The 20,079-nt window shown below is 40.5% G+C and overlaps 1 protein-coding gene across 6 annotated transcripts in view; it reads left to right on the forward strand.

The window, feature by feature from the left end:
• The first annotated feature begins 95 nt into the window (after nt 1–95).
• CtBP (C-terminal binding protein) overlaps nt 96–20,079 on the forward strand; it is a 23,142-nt gene continuing 3,158 nt past the window's right edge. Inside the window, exons 1-8 of one of the 6 annotated variants that reach the window (XM_034332100.2) lie at nt 98–488; nt 17,540–17,982; nt 18,135–18,422; nt 18,533–18,721; nt 18,809–18,898; nt 18,976–19,132; nt 19,576–19,753; nt 19,919–20,079. In XM_034332100.2, coding sequence (XP_034187991.1) covers nt 17,785–17,982; nt 18,135–18,422; nt 18,533–18,721; nt 18,809–18,898; nt 18,976–19,132; nt 19,576–19,753; nt 19,919–19,943 — 1,125 coding nt within the window. In that variant the 5' untranslated portion in view covers nt 98–488; nt 17,540–17,784 and the 3' untranslated portion in view covers nt 19,944–20,079. Of the gene's footprint in view, nt 489–16,585; nt 17,003–17,022; nt 17,211–17,539; nt 17,983–18,134; nt 18,423–18,532; nt 18,722–18,808; nt 18,899–18,975; nt 19,133–19,575; nt 19,754–19,918 lie in introns of those variants that run through there. The other 5 variants (XM_034332098.2, XM_034332095.2, XM_034332099.2 and 2 more) reach the window with 5 other exon arrangements.

Here is a 20,079-nt window from a genome sequence, read left to right on the forward strand (position 1 = left end):
GGCCGATGTTTAACCGTTCGGCAGAAGCAAATCGGAGGTAATCGGTTACTTTCGGTCATGTTCGGCCGGTGACGGAGAGTATCGGTGGCGCGCGCGAGTCACTCGGATGGCCGGGGGCCGCCATTTTCCTCCAGCGAGGGAGACAGTCGCGAACGTAGTTCCGCGCATTGTCGACCAATTTTTTCGTCGAATCGAGGGATTTTCGTGAATAACTGGGGCGTCGGGCGGGCGCGCGTGACCCCAGTGCCCGTATCCGAGCGAGTATCGTTCCACGGGAGGCTCGAAGTCACCCGTGGACGCCGCGAGAGCCGTGTGAATCGGAATACAGAGTCAAGGCGCCGCGCGTATACCCCTGAAACCGAGACACATCGTAAGAACGCCGTGTGAGAGAGTGATTAGTTTGGTGATCGCAGTGTACCCGGTGAAAATACACGAGTACCCAGAAGTACTGTGAACCGAAGGAATACAGGGAGAATCGCCTCCGACAGGTTAGTGAGTGTTTTTCTCACGTAGATCGCGCCGCCGAGAGAGCTCAGTGTACGCCGTGTGCGTCGCTCGCGCGGCCCCTGGTGTGCACGGTGCATGCGTGCACACACGCATCGGAGAAAATTCCGCGGGTTCGTGCGTGCGTATGTGTATGTGTATTCGTATGCGTTTCTATCCATCCGTCCGTGCGCGCGACCAATACGATGCATACACACGTAGTTCATCGTTTAACCGTTCTACGTCCTTCTGTGTGTGTACGAGTGTATGACACTTAGTGTGCGAGTATACCGACTTAGTGTGATATGGCGGGAGACGCCGCGTTAGTACCGAACCACGCGCCTTTCTTTTTATTCGCTCCTCCGCTCAGCAGTGGCCTGATTACTCTTTTCTTATTCCTATGCATTCTTCGAGTTTCCGCAAACTTTCATGAAATTTTCATTTATCCTCCATGAAAGTTTATATCAATCGGAGTAGTCGGTTTCTTTTTCCAGTGTAAACTGTAAACGTATCTTGACGTTGACCTTCGGCGACGTCTTCCAACCTTTCCGATGAAACATTACATGCTTCGTGCTTCTCGTATTTCCCACTCTGTGTACATCTATGTGAATCAGTGTCTAGGACTTGTTAAATATTATTTACAATATGTTAATTTTTCAATAGTATACAAATGAATAATTTATTTGTTTTATTACACAGAAAGACTGTAACAACAGTGCGTATCCATAAGACTATCTTGGTGGTACATAAATTGTTCGTGTGAAATAGATTTACAATAATTTTCGTTCAAAATTATTTCTAACTGAAATACACGTGCGACTAAATGAATTTTCTGACGTATCGCGAGAGTATGAAAATTGTTATGAAATATTGCTAGATGGCAGCACTGGTCGGCACGATTTGAAATTTTTGTTTATAAAAAGAAACGCTTGCACAATTTTCAGTTGTACCGTTCACTGTGTACGGTTCGGAACGGATCACGACGGGCACAGATCAAGCCCAACATTTTTCTAATTTAAAAGGAATCATGTTGGTGAAAATGGTTGATTTAACGTACGAAGGACATGTCAGTGGATTAAAGTACCCCTGGTACAGTATAGTCCGATGTAAATCATTTATTCTGCTAAGTGTACGTGTCATGCGGTTGACCGCCATTTGGATAGACGCTTCTAGAATATCATTCATTTGTATCTCTCTTTCTCTTTTTATCTCACAATGTACACACACCGTATTAACGTACGATTCCTTTCTCACGCGAGACTCCTACACACGCTACTACTACAGGATTTTCTTTGACCGACAACGTAATTCAGAAACGATTTTACACTCGTCTTAAATTATCACACCACGTACGTACTATAAATTAGCCCTTGAACAGCGTAGCCTGAGTCAATCGTGACCCAAACTTACAAAACGCATGCAATGATATTAACCTAAAGTTAATATTAAAAACAGAATTTGTAAACAGACCGTGTGAAATTGCATTAAAATTGGGACTCTCTCCACGGTCCGCCGTCTGAGGGTTAATGTCTGAGTTTCACTATAATGACATTCGCAAATAATTTTTAGAACAATGTAAAATAGAAAATTAAATTTAAATTGGGCCTTACTCCATGGCTCGCCATCCAAGGGTTTAACAACATTCGTTAATAATTTTTAGAACAATGCAAAATTTAGAAAATGAAAATAGAAAATTAAATTAAAATTGGGCCTTACACCATGGTCCGCTGTCTGAGGATTAATGTCCGAGTTTCACTATAACCACATTCGCCAATAATTTTTAGAACAATGTAAAATTTAGAAAATGAAAATAATATGAAACAGAAAATTAAATTAAAATTGGGCCTTACTCCATGGTCCGCCGTCTGCGGGTGAACATTCTCCAAGAGTTCCAACGAACTTGGACTTAAACGATTACCATCCTTACCGATACAACAAACGCATAGAGGTTCTCAACTTTCTTTCCAGGTGTTGGGGGAATCTTGTATGTATTTTCATACAGCCCGCATCCTTTAATTTGATATATCACCAGTATGGCTCTCGTACATCGTTTCCGATGGGTTTAAGCCTCTCCCGTGATTAAATAAAACAAATCAGTAAATAACATTGATATTAATAATTAAAGTACCACTTTTTATATTCATCAGTGCGTACACGTAGGAAAATAATAAAGTAAAGAAACGAATGTTTTTGTATTAAAAATTTGTCGAATTTCGTAGCTCCATTTTTTCGATGAGTTCGACGTTCTTACTGCACTTGATTAACAAGCTTCCGTTCAAAGCGATAAAGCATGCTAACGACCTACTAATCTGAAATGTAGGGTTCGAACGGCCACGAGATATTAAAAGCGCGACACTAACTCTTCTATACCGATTTCTAGCGGAAAAATGTTGTTCCCCTTAATTCGGAATGATTTTTCGCATTGTCGAGGAGGAACTTTTGGAAGTTCGATTCAGAGGTCACGGTGGTGTCTGTTAAAGAAGATTGGCGCCAAGTAAAATGTCGTATTGCGTAACTTTTTCCCCGAATCTAACGGGAATATGGGGCGAACGTCGCGGAAAGTACAATGTTTCCCTTATTTCGTTCGACCGGTCTGTACGCGTCGCATTGCACGTTAACTTATTCATCGTTGATTGTGTGTCGGTATTTAAACGAGCTCCTGTTCTGGCCTTACGTAATTTGCTGAACGCGGAGAGGCAGCGGTATAACGCTCGGTTGCTTATTCAGCGATGTTGTGACCTGTATTCACGTCGCGACACTTCTGTTTCTTTTTACTAGAAACCCACTCACGGGTGGCTCGTGTGTGTACGCGCAGCGTCGCCCGTACATTTACGTTTTCCTCGTTGGCGCCGCGTAAATTCATCTCCCGTAGTAGTCGTCCAGAGAAAGGAAACGGGAAGGCGTTATCCTTCGAGAAAGTTAAGTCGTTCTCGGTTTGACGAAGCAGCTCGAACTCCACTGTTATAAGTTATTTTCGAATGACAAATAAAAAGATTAGATTAGTTTTCTCATTAACAAAATAGAAGTTTTGTTCAGGGATACAAACGTCGGTTTGTAATTGTTTAGGATATTTTTATCATTGACCTTAGGTATATTGGACGTGGTTACCTCTCGAATGGATCACTGTCCTGTTGGTACAGTATCGAGCATGGTAGTACTCCCTAGGGAAAAAGGAAACTCCCTATGCTGCTTGAAAGTTATCACAGATTATACTTAGTTTGCACAAGATTAATTTAGAAAAAATTAATAGATGTATCATAGAAAATATAATACACTGCGTTTCTTGCATAATAAACTATATTTTTAAAGGGATAGTGTAAAACTTAGAAAATAGAATTAGGGCTTTCTACGTGGTCCGCCATCTTCAGGCTCTCTCCATGGTCCGCCGTCCCAAACTTAAAAAACGCACTATATATTTCTTACTTTTTTAAGAAAAGAATTAACTATATTTTTTTATATGTAACTATGATGAAACCTTTTTCCCCCACAACGCCATTTTACCTAGGGAAGCCTCCGTGCCCAATGCTGTACGTACAAAGTATTTCTAATCAAGGATTTCTTATATCTACAAATTGGGCGCTATAATTTAGCAGAATTATTATCTTTAGGATTTCCTATTCTAAGTTTGGACTAAATCAGTATTCCGAAAGCAGTCTATTTCCTCGATCGTCGGTTCATCGTACGGTCATGACGAATAAGGAATAATGAATGAATAAACGATCGAGGAGGAATTATAATAGAATAATAATACTACATCATTGTCATTGATCAACCGAGTTGTTTTTCTTTCATTCTTCATTATTACTCGATTTAGAAGAATTGCTAACCTAACCTCTCCTCGGTTGACTGATTCTCTCAAAATGCCTACGTCACGTGAACGTTTATTGCAGAGTGTTACTTGTAAACACACATATGCTAATCTGGTACATATTCAGTTTCGCCTAGTCGGCATCTACATAGGTGTAGTCTTGGGACTTGTTAAGCCAGCGGTTGGACATAATCGGGTCAAATATCGCGTTCAATTCTCGCAGGTCATGAAACGCTTGCTTCAGAAACTTTTCCTGGTCATTAGAATCGTTCTGGTTTATCGATGATTCACGGTTCACGGAAATGAATTTGTTATTGTTTGTCAAATCTGTTGGCTCGTTTATCGTTCGACGAAGCTTCGTTCGTTATCTCTGAACTTAAAACTAACCGGTTATAAAATTACCCTTACCGATAGAAAGATGCAAATTCGTTTATCGAAACGCATGGAAAACGTTTCCAATTTGTAAAATTCTTTTCCATAAATTTTCACTTTTTTTTTTATTTATCGCCGACATGATACATCGAGTAGTCGTTCATTATACCACTTGCATAATCTTCGATAGGATACATACGTACATGTTGCCGGCACACGTAACTGCCTATTTAAAAAATGTTATCTCTTGCACTGATAATGGAACGATAATGCGAAAAATGTACATACGTGTATCATGTTTTACAACCTTACATTTCTCGAGCATTTATAAATTAATCAATTTCTTTTATAAGTACGTACGTTAGCAAATAATCTGTTACTGGGGTATGAAAATGAATTTGAGAAAGGGAAATTAAATAATTAACCTTCTGAAAATGGATACCAAAGTTATTATAAGTTATAATTAAAACATTGTGTAATTAGATCAAATGATATTTTTAAAAATATTTTCTATTTGTAAATAGATCAAAATGACCCTAAATCCACATTATGAGAATAAGAATGTATGAATGGAGGTAACTATAAACAGGGATCGCAGGAGTCAACTTTCCTTCCTCGTCCTTGTTTTTCTTTTCATCAGCTCTTTTTTTTTGTCGCGTAATTAAAGCATGAAATCGCCACGAGAGGGAAAGAATAGATGGCGAAAGGTAGTAGACAAAGAGGGTGATATTAGATCGGCGGGAAGGGGGGAAAAAAGTGTCCCTGTCTCGTACGAGGCTCGGGTGGAACCAAACCGCGGCGGTTATTATCGATCTCTCGGCATCGTTACACTTCGTCCGGGATCCGTACAAGTGCGGTAAAAGGCACGAGAGAGTGGTTACGTCGATTGTCCATGGGCTGCAGGGAAGCGTCACTCTACAGGATGTTCCAAAAATGAGTGACCAAAAGTTTGAGAACACTTTTTCTCTTTTCGTGCACTTCATTTTTATTTTGTAACAAATTTTTGCTATTTCCATTGTCCATATACCTAAGTAATTAATTATCTATATTTCCAATTGAATAACTCAGAATATGGATCATGGGGTTCTATAAAAATTCAAGCATCACTTGTATAGAACTGAAGGGTTAAAAAATATATTATTCGATGTGTGCCAGCAATTAAGGCTTTGGAGTAAGAAGGAGGCAGCTCTACTTTTTGCACTGATTTATTTAACACTTGAACAGCCTGGGTCAATCGTGACCCAAACTTACAAAACATATACATGAATATTAACCTTAAGTTAATTAGTTTATAATATAAATTTATATTACATTTGAAGGAGCACTTGACTTTTCATTGATTTTTGTTGATTTATTGAAATTACCCAAAAGTGAAGTTGCCTCTTTATTGCAGCAACTCCTTCAATTGTAAGAAATTTTTATCTATGTACCTGTGTATCCACAGCGACACTTACAAGCTGTTAATTGACACTGCTGTTTAAATCAGCCAAGATAACAAGTTCGATTCGCGTGAGAAAATTCAAAGTACCTTAAGAATGTGTTAGAAGCGTTCCGTTAGGGAAGAAAAGCCATTTCTAACCGTTTACGAGGAATACTTGTTCGGATATTAAGACCTCGCAAGCTTGCCAGGCATTCTTGTAAAACCTCTGTCGCAAACAAAAGGTAACCATAACTCGGAGGGGAACTTTTTCTTTTTCATACCTCCGTTCACGGGACCTTTTTCCATTCCGAAGGTGAAGCATTGTTGGGAACGCTAATAGTTAGCCCGAATGAGGAATGCGACTGCTTAGCCGAGTACATTCATGGAAAACTTAAGAATACATACTGTTATTAAAACTTCCTTCGAACTTGTTTCGTAGATGATACTTATGGAAGAATATTTAACTTGGATTTAACGATAGCAAAGAGTGGAGTGGATTAACCTACGAACGGTTGAGCCAGGTCAATTATGACCCAAACCCATGAAAAGGTACATCAGGGTCCTTTGACTAAAATAAAGCATTCAAAATGGAAGACTTTGGAAAGTGTAGAACTCTATTTGAAAAGTAACAGAAAATCTCATTGGACAAAATGAAATAGTGTCAAATAGAGCATTATTCTAATCATGAAAAGTTTCAGTATCCTTATCCCTTCGTAAATAAAAATGTTTGTAATTTACTGGTTTATTTTAGGAGCTCTGTACATAGGGTGTTCAAGCGTTAACTTTATTTTAAAGAATATAAAATTATTAATTTTTTTGTCTGCCATTTAATAGTCCTTGATGCGTAGAATCCAGAAATGCAAGTCTTAACCTCAGGAACCCAGTGGTTCAGAAGTTACGCGTATGTAAAGTTGACCGTTTTTAACATACTTTTGAGGTTAGTTTGACGCCATATTGGCTGAATGACGTTGCCAACTGCAGACAGAATCACGTGGGTGGCGCTCATTGGCGGAATAACTCACAATCAGATGTCTATCTACGTGTACTTTGCGCGTCTTAAGTTAGGTTAGTTTTTCTGACTACATTCTGATACTCGTCTCCGTGGACCAATCAGATTATAGATAGAAGCAATATGGCGTCAAGGTAACCTCCAAAATTTTTATACACGTATAACTTCTAAACCGCTAGATTCCTAAAGTTAGAAATTAAATTCTTAGATTCTACACAGCGAAAACTATTAAATGGCAAATAAAATGGTTCATTCAAAGTAAAGTTTAACCGAACAACTTTCCCAACAGACTTAATGGTCTTTGAAATATCTTATGAACAGAAAGTTTTTTTATATTGAAGATAATTAAGGTGATTAATGTTAGTAGTTCACAGTGTATATGGTGTACCAGGATCGTTCCGTAGAAATTTAAGTGTAACAGCTTAAGTGGCATGTGGATGAGTGCACGACAAAGAAGGAAAGGGAGAGCGAAAGAACGAACGGTTTGGATGGTTGTAACAGGTGCCCCCACTCTCTTCTCTTGCGCCCCTCTTTCACTCTTTGCTTCGATGCCTTCCCGCATTCTGTTCTCTTCAGGTTCGCTTCGTTTGTCCTGTGTATATCTTATAACGTTTCCTGTCTTCTTTCTCTTCGTCGTTACTCTTAGTTCCTTTTATATAAGACTAGTAAACTGACCTAACTCAACTATACCGTGCTTTCCTTCGCGGTGGGAGGGCAACTAGACACCTTCTCTACTCTTTGCTTTCATTATTAAAGTTTCATCGATGGCAAATATTTTCTTTTTACACAGCGTGCAATAATGAATAAATAAAAAAATTAAAACCATTTATTTATTTCATCAAGTAACAAGAAACACCTTCCATGGGGGATCCTTTCCAGGAACTGTACGCACCTGCTTATTTTCGAATTATTCGAATTTCTGATCGATCGGTGTATCGATACATTCGACTCGCGTTCTCGAATCTCGATGATTCATAAATAATCTCACCGTTATGTCACCGGGATAAAAAAGAGAACCGAGGAAGGTGAACGTATAAATGTGTTTATGTAATTTATGTGCCATAAAAAGAAGCGTGTAAAATAGCGAGCTCTATAAAATACTTGAAATGAACTAGTGCCGCTGTTTACTCGGTTATCAATGTACGCAGAACGATGGAGCGAAGGAGAGGCGTTATACATTCAAGGTTATGTTTAATCAATTCCTCTTTTTTTCTCTCTCTCTCCTCCCCGGCATTGATGTATCGCGATAATAAAATTGGTATTAGATTGATATTTAGAGCGTATCGTCTAGATTCGTAGATACATACTGCACGATAGTTTCTATGCGAAGCATCCCAGCGTAACGTTGAAATTGTTTCGCATGCACCCTGATTTCTTTTTCGTCATGGGCCGGTTCTTCTTGTACAAATAATCGAGAGTAGGGAAAAGCGTAATTACCGCTATGGTATTCAGGCTACAGGCAATCGATTTCTACAATGCCCGTAACAATGGAATGAAAATATAGATATCTAGCGCTATTCGTCTCTGCCGGTCGCGCGGAAAACGGACACGGATAGCTATAACAACAGATTAAATGCGCGTGCATTACGTAAATAATGCGGTACAATGAGTTACGGAAACGTTGAAAAGTAACGACGCCATTCATCATCGCGCATCGCAAATTGGCCGTCTCCATAATTACGATCCGACTACTTTTAAGATTCGAAATTAGAAATTTAGAATTTTTATATAATATCAATTAACATGAAATACAATAGCGAAGAACAATGATTGTAGAGTTAAGAATGAAAATCCGAAACAGGTGACACACGGCATTAGAATTGTTAAATGAATTGAAATACGAGCGGGGATGGATCCCAGAATTTATTGCTCGATTACAAAACGCTTCCACCGAGCGCTACACGCTATAGTTAGAATATCTTTCCGCAAATTGAATGAGCTAAATATACCTGGAAGCGTTGAAATACTCGAGATTACAGGAATCGCGCCGTAAACGAGATATAACAAAGATACCGGCTGAGCGAGAGAGAGACGAAGAGGAAAATTGTAGAGTGCTCGAAAGAAGCGTACACGTTGAAAGAAAAAAGAAAAGAACAGAGAGAGAAAAAAAAAGAAAGAGAACAGATTCGTCGTCACTGGGTGTGATGTAGTCCGAACATGAAGTACGACCCCGGGATAATGGGGGTAGCGCATCGCCATTGTAAACAGACTTGGAAGCAGTAAGCAGCTCCGGGATTTAGTTCGATGTGTCGGAGGATGGGACATCGGGGGGGGGAGGCGGTTGGGCGAGAGACGGGGGGGAATCTGACGGTTGGGATGAGGAAAACCGGCGTACGGCGTTCGGTGCAGGGGGGCAGGGGGGGATCGGCGGGGGACGTGTCGTGAAGAGAGGGGCAAACTGTCGAGGGTGGGAAGTTGCCGAGACATCGATCGGGCCGGCCATTGCTTGCCACACTCCACTACTAGGAGTCAAGATGCCATATCCACTACGAGGAACTAAACTCCATGAAACTACTCTCTGCCGTTCTCTACGCACTTGTCCTAACCCAATGTAACTCTGTATAGGTGTGCTGCGACGCGCGCGCGCATAGGTCGAGTCGACGAACACGACGAACCTGTACGACCATTGGGGACGATCACATAGAAGAGGACAGAGAAAGAACGTTTAAAAGAGATAGAAAGAGAAAGAGAAGGAAGACAGGAGGCGTGCAACCGAGAGAAGACGCGAGAGAAGCGAGTTTTGTATTCACATACGTATGTATGTATTTACGTAGCATATGTAGAGATATGTGTCTGTACGGGTACGTGAGTACGAGGAAACAAGTGTACGACGGGGCCCTCACTCATCGCTGTTTTCACGACGAGAAGTCGTGTACGAAAGAGAAAGAGAGAAAATCGTTTGTATACACTCGCGGTCCCGTGAGGTCGCTTTTATACACGCGCTCCTCACATTGGCCGATCCGTAGTGGACGATGGTGGCGGGCATGAAGTAAGTTATAAATTGGCCCTCTAATACGCAGCGGACAAACGTGTTCCCGTTTGTAACAGTTGTGGCTAATGGATTGTAACTTATTAGGCGTTCCTAATGGATTATCATTCCTTTCAAGTTTTTATTCGTTTCACTCCTACCGATTTCAGGCGTTGGTTAATTGACCGATTGATTTTTGGCGCCTTGAACTTTTGTTAATTTTTTACTTTGGAAGACGCAAAATTGTTGATTATTTTTTGGATATTCTGATAGTATTTGACGAGAGGAATCCAATGATACCAGTTTTAAGATCAAGAATCCAGTAGTTCAAAAGTTATGCGCATACAAAGGTACGTATTTTTAGCATATTTTGAGGTTATTTTGACGCCATATTGACTTCTATCCGTAATTCGTCCAATCAGCATAGATCTCGTGGGCCGGAGCCATTTCGGCGGGAAAATGAAATAGTATATTGCCTCTATAGCTATATGGGTTTTATAAATATTGGTTAGGTTATACATTTTCTAAATTGAATATTTTCAGAGTATTTGTAAGTACATTTTCTTTCCTTTGAATTAAGTAAGTTCGATGATCAAGACCTTTAGCCACCAGTCACGTGATCCGTTTACAGGCAGTGACCGCTGATTGGACGAATTATGGGTAGAATTCAATATGGCGTCCAAGTAACCTCTCAAAATATGCTAAAAACGCTCAACTTTAAATAGGAATAACTTTTGAATGCTTGAATCCTCGAGCATGAAATTGATATTTTTGGATTCTACTCGTCGAATACTATTAAATTATCAAAATGAAAGTCAACAATTTCCTGTCTCCCAAAGTAAAATTCAATCTAAATAACACTCGCGTTGTTCGCATCGACGCCGAAGATTCTATATAAGCGACTCTTTTTATTCCATGAAGTAATTTATTCCATGAAGCACGTTCAGAGGGGGCACGGAAACAATAAGAAAAGTTGTCGCGGTTTATGTGGAAAATTCTGATTCAGAGCGGAAGAGGATATAGGAGAAACCGTAAAGAGGAGGTGGGAGGGGGGTCGGCGAAGTCGACGGAGTGTATGTAACTTTGAAACTCAACAAGGGTATATTCATCGCGTTCCCTACCATGAATAGAGGGGACACGAGCTAGCACATGTCTTGAACGTAGTACTGGCATTGTTCTTTTTATGTATGCTTCTCGATCGACTCGCTCTTCTTAACCCGTCGGGTGGAGGCCCATGCGAATGGACCGGGACCTCGTACGAGAGATGCCGTAACAATTCCTTGCATCGTAACGCCGCGAACGAAACCGACGTGACGATATGCTCGTTCAGATCTGATCGAACGTCACTCATCGGTCACGAGGATACTTAAACGGATGTTAAACGGTTTTGAGAAGCCCGAGACGCGTTTGGCCGACTCTTTCCCTTGTTACACGCGCCCACCTGTCGGGTCCTCTCTGTCTTTCGGGCTTTCGAATGCGAATGCAACGTACCGAGACTCCCGGTATAGTCTGTGTACTTTCTCTCCCGTACGCTTACTCGGCGTTATTACTTGCTGAAAGTTTGAAGCGGCAACGATTGTACGTCAGTTTATCATCGTTGCTCCTATTATCGCTTTTGTTCAACAACGTAACTGGCGACGCTTTTGTCAGTCGCTAATTAAAAGTTTCCAAGCAACTTGAAAATCTTTTAAGTTTTCTGCCATTTTTTTTTTTTCTCTCCTCGGTTATACCCGCGCGAACACGGGAGAGGGCGTTTCAATGGATCCGTAACTTCCGGGAAGAATAGTTCGCCAAGGTAAACGGCAGCAACGATGATGTAGAAAACGCGGCGAGGCAAGTGTTTTCAAAGTTAACTCGCGCGAAAGTCGAATACTAGTCAATGGTCTCGGGAAGTACAAGTTGAGGCGGCGTTGGGCAGGGTTAGCTTTCAGATGGCCGCTGTTGGTCATCGCGTAGCGGTCAGAAGTCAGGTTAGAATGGTTTCCAAGACGCAGGCGGTTATTTTAATCGTCAACTTCTCAAAGACGCCTCTTAGAGACCTGTTAATTTCCCATTACGGAATGAGTCATTGGGTGAGCCGATTTGACTGTCATCGTGCAAAGGCGTCAGGCTATTAAACGCGTGCACCTATATCGATCAGTACGTAAGAGAGAAGGGAGAACGGAATCCGTGTTGCGAGCGCGCTTTGCATGTGCATCGACATTTGTAGACGCGGGTGTGTAATCTCAAGGCCGACGTCAACTGAATTCACCGAGTTCAACAAATCCTTTCTTCTTTGTTCTGCGACTTTTTCTCTTGATCTTTATCGAAAGTTTCAAAGTTACTTCAGTGGTATGTTTTATTTTATAACAATATAAGACGAACTGTCCTCGGGGTGTATAGGGTAAAATATCGATTATCGATAAGTTATCGATATCTTAACGATATTTGACGATATATCGATTATACTGTTAAAATATCGTTAATGCGAATAGATGGGACTAAAGTAGAATGCAGCATATTAATTCTAATAAAATTCTTTATAATTTATTTATTTTTATTATAATTTATCATAGATAACATATTAACAAATTTTGGCTGTGATTTTGTTCCTTTTCCCTGTTTTAGAAAATAATTTTTCAGAGGGCACAGAAGTTGTAGGTATCGATAAATATTTAATTGTGATTATGTAAAGTTTTGGAAAGCCGATTACACCTTCGATCAGATCAAATTTATATTATATAATTTAATAAAATAATAAATATAGATAAATTGTTGTGCAGTCTACCTCAGTCGTCTTTTCATCTTGACAATATCTTCGATATTATCGGTATATTGAAATATCGATAACATTTCAATATCATCGACATTTATCGATAGTCACGTCTCTGCTGTTGGGCTCACTCAGTACAAGTCGGTAAATTAAGTAGTAATAATTCTGATGGGTAGCTGAAATATCCTGTCTCTTTCAAAAATGGCAAGGTAACCGTTTCCCGTTCTTCTGGATCTCTTTAGAAAAATGTCGGCTCAACGAACTTTTTTTCCTTACCGGGAGAACGTTCGCTACTTCTTTTCCGAACTACATACGCGAACCCTGAAAGCTAAACCTCCTCGTAAGTACCGACTCGACCGGTTTCTTCTTTTGCTCTGGCGTACCATCAAAGGAGGGACAGTAACTCCGGCCGTGGTGACTGGCATCTGTTACAAAACGATGCTTACAAGCTTCTATACACGTATGTTCAAAGAAGGGCAACGATGAACACAAGCTGGGAATCTGACGAACTTTAAGTCTCGGAATTTCGATCGCTACCAGTGACTTTTCCCGCACCGACTTCGAGAAGACCCGAAGGAACATCTTTCTTTCCGTAAAGGATCCGAGTCACTTTTACTTTTCTACGGCTTCACGTACGATCCTGCGTTCTATTTCGGAACTTTCCCGGTAGAGGAACACAAAAAAATATTTACACGTTGCAGAACACGTCCACTCGTAAAGAAGAGGAAGAATCCGAGAGTTATTTTCAAACACTCACACTTTAGGAATCTAAAGAGCGTGGTTGGCCGTCTACGCGCGTTTCAAAATGTTGTTCCAGCCGCAAACCATTTTGCCACGGCCCCCTCCCTCTATCGAGCCCGCAAATTGACGCGCGAGAGAGCGTGCCGTGGCAGTAACCGAACGAGATTGATACCGACCGTGTACCATCGGTCGATACCCGATCGATCGTCCACGGTCGTACATCGCATCGTGACGATAGTTTCGTCGGAAAAGTGATAATTCCGTAACACATTGGTTATTCGTAACAAGAAGCACCGTAGGAACGAGATAGTAGCCAGGGAAGACAGTAGGAAACGGCATGTTGGACGAAAGGAGAAAGAGAAAGGGATGACGCAGCGGGGAATGGAAGAGAAGAAGAGGAGATGGAGGGCAAGCAGAGCAGGCAGGCGTTGGAGAACCGAAGTTTCGCTTTAGGAGCGGAGAACTTAACTGAGTTAACTTTGCTGCCGAACCAAACTTTCCGCCAACTTTAAGTAGTCGCCTCTCCTCTCCCTCGCCATCCCTACCCTTCCCCCCCCACCCTCGCCCTTTCCACACTCATGGCCGTTCGCTTGTGCACGTTGGTGAGACGAACGCGGAGGCGGAAGGTACGGAGCAGCAACAGCAGAGCCCCTCTCTTTACCCCTTTTCCCGGCCATTCCGTCGTGCCCAAGGATGAGAATGCCCGAACGCCGACACCGATACTCGTCATCATAATTGGACGAGTTTCTTCTCCCTTTCCATTCTAGTTCTTCGGACTCTCCTTTTTTCTGTTTGCAACTTAGAGCAAACTCTCGCTCTCTGTTTTCAGACGGGCATTTGTTTAAGCGCGTGTTGTTTGTTCAGGGTGTTGTTTGGCAGATCCCTCCCCCCTCCGTTCCGTGCCTCGAGAGTCTGTCGCCCTCTCTTTGATGTCTCCGATAGCGTCCTGACAACAGCGCCGCGACACCCCCGCCGATATTTATCCTGGTAATTGGCCGACTTCCTGCTTCCTTTCCTCCGGATTCTTTCGCGGCTTAGGCAAATTTCTTTTCGCTTTCCTTTCTTCGTTCGTTTTATAGGAGTTCTATTGGAGTTCGCCTGTTTTATTTTTAAACGCGCGGAGGAAAGATTTTGGTTTATAGATTTATCAGGCGTATAAAAAATGTTGGTTGTATATCAAGGTTCGCGTATATGTAATACGAGTGTAGAAAAAAGTTTATACAATGCCATGTGCGTCATTACAGCAAGCGTTATCGCTAGTGCGCTTTCCTAATTGGCTTGTTTATTTCTGGCCCATTATCAGCGAGGATTTCTAATACGACATTGTAAGCAGTGAAAATCGTATTGCTTTAAAATGTCTTAGTTTTAATAACTTAGTTTCAATGATATAAAAATCGTTAGTTGAATTACTGCACCATGATTACTGGGACACTCTATACGTAAAGTGTTCCTAAACGTTTATAACTGTGGAAAGTTTTATTGGGTTGTTACTATTAGTGAACTTATAACTTAATTTCCGAGACCTTTCTCAAGTGTAAATTCCTTTATCGCGTGATATAAGAAAAACTTACCGCGATTATTATCGCAACGAAGCCGTTTGAATTTCACGTGTCACTAACAAAAACCTAGTCACCTCTCCGCGCGGCAAGTTGTGAAACAAACTTTACTTTATCGTGGCTCGATTGTAGGAAGGGAGAGAGCTGGCAGGACGAGCCTTCCCTCCCACCAATGGTTCTCCACCAAGTAAAGTTGCTCCCAGGTTAGACAATAATTGGATAACTTCGCCCTCATAGCTCCCCATCCCACTAGCAGATTCGCCGTCCCACCCTTGCCGTGCTTACCCCCCCCCCCCCCCCCCCCCCCCCATCGCTGTATCTATAACTCGAAAAACTCTGTTGCACACCGAGATTAAGCTGAAGGGGTTGAATTCGACCACTTAGCTGAAACGTTCGTTTTAAAAGCTCGATGAATTTTTAATTTACTTGAAAATGTTTTTTCCTAAGTTTTTAAAGACCCTTCGGCGGTTTAAGAAACATTATTATATTTTTTTTTCTATATGATACAGATTGATATGTTCATGGGTGTGTATGGGTTATATCTTTCTGAACGCACTTCCTGGACACGTTGGCTCTCCATACTACTACTACTACTACTACTAACCGTACGAGTATTACGTATGATATACGTTTCCAGCTGTCGAACAAGGGCTTAATCTCGCCTCCTTGCTTCTCCTCCTTTTGATGATATTAGCTTGCATTTTCGCTGAGTTGGCACAACATGTGCCCAAGTCAAAGTGCTTGGGTTTGCACTCTGCGTTAGTATCGCATCCTTGTTTCCGCTGACGCTAGCAGCGATCTCATTTTGTAGCCTTCTCGGCGGGTTATGTTTCCGATTACTTGTGTGTATTGACCGACAGATCAAACATTCCTATCTGTCCATCTTCTTCGACGTCGCTGGCCGGATAAACGAATTTTAACGTGGTATCATTTTATGTATCTGTGATACCGATTTTTCTTTGCCGATGAACCGGACAGATATCAATCTGTGTCTTAAACGTGCCGATAAAAGCATTGATCGATGAAACTAGAAGATTTTATATGAATCAGGAAACAAAGGTCATGGTTTTTTGATTAAACGAACGTTAAATGTAATTTGACAAAACAAGTGTTAAATTCATCCAAGTATCCAAGTTAATCGGAGAGATTGTCTCCCAATACAAAGTTACAGAATTTTCCCTTTCGATACGGAAGAAACTTTTTCAATTGGTTCCGATCAATGAATGTTTTATCTCGTTTTCTACAAATGATAGTAACTTGTACTTATCATCGAGAGCATCTTACCTCAAAGTACTTTCTTAAAAGTTTGATTTATTTTTGATGATCTTTGGTTAAGTATCGTGCGGTAACGGCGTCTGACGAGGGCGCCACGTGTCAGTTTCTCTACTTTCTTATGGAACTTCGCTGGTTCAGCATTTTTCCGTTCCGCCATATAAAAGCGACCGGGGTACTAAATCGACTCCGATCGAACATTTTCTCTTTTCGTACAGTCGTTTGCGCATCGATCATTCGACGTCCGGGCGAAGGTTTTTAAAATTAGAAATTCGATGGATTATGAAGGGAATTGATCGAAATTTTTAGCGCGCTAACGCACCATGATTGGTTTACAATTGCTGCCGAAAATGGGCTGAAAATGTCGACCCACTAACCAAAGGCAGCCGTTCTATTAACAGTTCCAAAAACATTTGCCCCAGCTAGTAATTACGTTCTCAATGCATGGTGTGTTCCGTGCGACTCTTTTCCGTCGTTTAGAACTGAAATGTAGAAAGTTTATAAAGATTTTTCTTTCACGTAACACGGGCATTATATTCTTCAAGTTTCTTGCGTTTTCCGAGCGCTCCTATCACTGCACCGAACACACGTAGTGCGCAGGTTAAGCCGGCGCGTTTCAAGGTAACCTAAAACGTTCAGTATCGCACACGCTGCTAAGTGTTTCGATTTCCGTAACATAAAGAAACGAAATATTTCAATATTTTATCGAGTACAGTGTATTCCGGGATTTTTCGTTTCACAATAATCCCCGTTCGCAAATCAAGTATTTTTAATCGTACGCATCACATGGATTTCTTTTCTACGAAGAAATTCATGAAGGCGTCGAAATGTATGTTTATTGACCGAAGCCAAAACTTTATACATATTGCATTTTTCTTTTATCAAATTTTATGATTAGTTAAGGTATAGGAACAGTTCGCATGATCTTCATTGTTTATAAAATGTATATTTGTCTTTTCGTTTGTTCATCATTTATTTACTAGATGCACAGAATATTAATGTATTTAATTTAGTCTTGTTTACATGATTTGTTTAATACAGATTTATTTAATGAAAATGTTTTCTTATTACTTTGGATATCGATAGATTTTTTATATCATTTATATACATATGTTTTAATTATTTGTATAATAATGGATTAATGTTTAATGTTTTCAGGAGACGGTGTTCAACAAGTCGTGATGTGTTGGAGGTTCGGCGGTCCTTGTCCAAAAACCGACCAGAAATCAGTGTTACGGAAGCAATTTGTGTGACAAAGCGTAAAAGTGGAAAGTTATATTTTAAGACATACAAAAAGGCTTCCTTATCAGTGAACTGTAGGACTTCCTTGGAAGAAAGCAGGCATTCTTAGTGACATTGAAAGTACAAGTGAAAAATATAAAAATTGGGGGGCTGTTTGACCGATGGACAAACGGAAGATGATGTCCAAACGCCCTCGAATGGAGAACCTGAGGGGTCCTATTGCAAATGGACCCATTCAGTCAAGACCGTTAGTGGCTTTGTTAGATGGCCGAGACTGCTCTATTGAAATGCCTATCCTTAAAGATATCGCAACAGTAGCCTTCTGTGATGCGCAGTCTACATCAGAAATTCATGAAAAGGTAAAATATTCGCTCTACAATTTCTCATAGTTAATTGTATTTTTAATATAACAAAAAAGAAGAACACAATTTTGAACCAATTACTAATAATTACTAAGAAATTGAACAATTTCGTCCAATAACGAAGAGTAAAAATGTACATTTATTTATAGGTACTAAATGAAGCAGTAGGGGCGTTAATGTGGCACACTATAATTTTGACAAAAGAAGATCTTGAAAAATTCAAAACATTACGAATCATTGTAAGAATTGGATCGGGAGTCGATAACATAGATGTCAAAGCAGCAGGAGAACTTGGCATCGCTGTGTGCAATGTGCCTGGCTATGGCGTTGAAGAAGTAGCTGACACTACTCTCTGCCTCATTCTAAATTTATATCGACGTACGTATTGGTTGGCGAACATGGTACGTGAAGGAAAAAAATTCACAGGACCAGAACAGGTAAGAATTATAATGACTTAATCATTTATCTTTCACTGTACGTATCGTCTTCGTTATTTGCGGTTTGAGAAATTGAAATTCTAATGTATTTCAATGTTTGATGCGTTCAGGTCAGGGAAGCTGCGACAGGATGTGCAAGGATACGGGGTGACACACTTGGCATAGTTGGATTAGGTAGGATTGGTTCTGCGGTCGCACTGCGGGCCAAAGCTTTTGGCTTCACTGTCATCTTCTATGATCCCTATCTACCAGATGGAATTGAGAAGTCTCTAGGTCTTAACAGGGTCTACACACTACAGGTCTGAACAGCTGCTACTGAAATAATAGTACAAACTTGTAATTGCAACTCATATGAACACTTTAATTAATTGTTATTGTTATTACAGGATTTACTATTCCAATCAGACTGTGTATCCTTGCATTGTACATTGAACGAGCACAATCATCACCTAATTAACGAATTCACCATCAAACAGGTACAGTTTAATCTGGAAAGAATTTTAAGATTCCAATGTCTAAATATTCTTTCAATATTCATGTTTTATTTTATTAGATGAGACCTGGCGCCTTTTTAGTCAATACAGCAAGAGGTGGATTGGTAGATGATGACGCGCTAGCCGCAGCGTTGAAACAAGGCAGAATTCGTGCAGCAGCACTTGATGTGCATGAAAACGAGCCATACAACGTCTTTCAGGGTCAGTCCTCGCAGTGTGAGTTTATCTACCCGCGCCTAACCCCTGATCACCTAACTAACATTTCCTTTCATCATCCTGGCCCTTCCTTGCTATGGAATAACATCAGGCTCGTGTATCATAGGTGCCATGAAACATAGCACATAGAAGTAAAATTAAAACATGCTGGAAAATTTATGCATGGACTAAGAAAAAAAAAACCTAAATTGCTAATTGTTACGAGCTGAAGTTATTTTCAATTTCATTAGTTAGTAATGGGAATTCAACCACGTGTTTTAATGTTTCATGAATGAAATATTATATTCAATATTAATGAGTTCATTGATGAATCATCTGTATTACTGTGCGAATGTCCGCTCGCAGTAGGAGTTGTCTTTCAGTAAACAATGCGCAAGAAGATTGCTTAATGTTCATGAATGTTGCAACGTTAGTAATGTAAATGGATCTTTGTCTTCTTCCAGGTCCTTTAAAAGATGCACCCAATCTGTTATGTACACCACACGCAGCATTCTACAGCGACGCGAGCTGCACCGAGCTTCGCGAGATGGCAGCGAGTGAAATACGAAGAGCTATCGTTGGTCGTATACCCGACTGCTTACGAAACTGTGTGAACAAGGAATACTTCCTTTCCTCGACCGGGTAAGCTATGTTCGTACATTAATAAAGACTTATTCAGCTTGTTTATATTAAAAAGATAAAAAAAAAAAAAAAAAAAAAGTGAAAAAAAAAGCATAGGGTATTACTTGAGTATCGTTGCATTTGTTTCTCTTACACCGGGGGAAAAAGATATCGTAATTTTTACAGAAACAGATTTTCAAGCAGATGTTAACTCGTATTACATGGAAAGAGAATCGAGTGTGTAAAGTAACGTGGTTAGAAGCGTTCGAACCTTTGGATTTCCTAAGATCGATTGGGCACTTTGTAAAAGGCATTTATCGAAGTGGCCAATTTCTTTTCGCTTTCTC

The sequence above is a fragment of the Osmia lignaria genome, chromosome 5 (genome assembly GCF_051020975.1).
Source record: "Osmia lignaria lignaria isolate PbOS001 chromosome 5, iyOsmLign1, whole genome shotgun sequence".
NCBI classification, from domain to species: domain Eukaryota; kingdom Metazoa; phylum Arthropoda; class Insecta; order Hymenoptera; family Megachilidae; genus Osmia; species Osmia lignaria.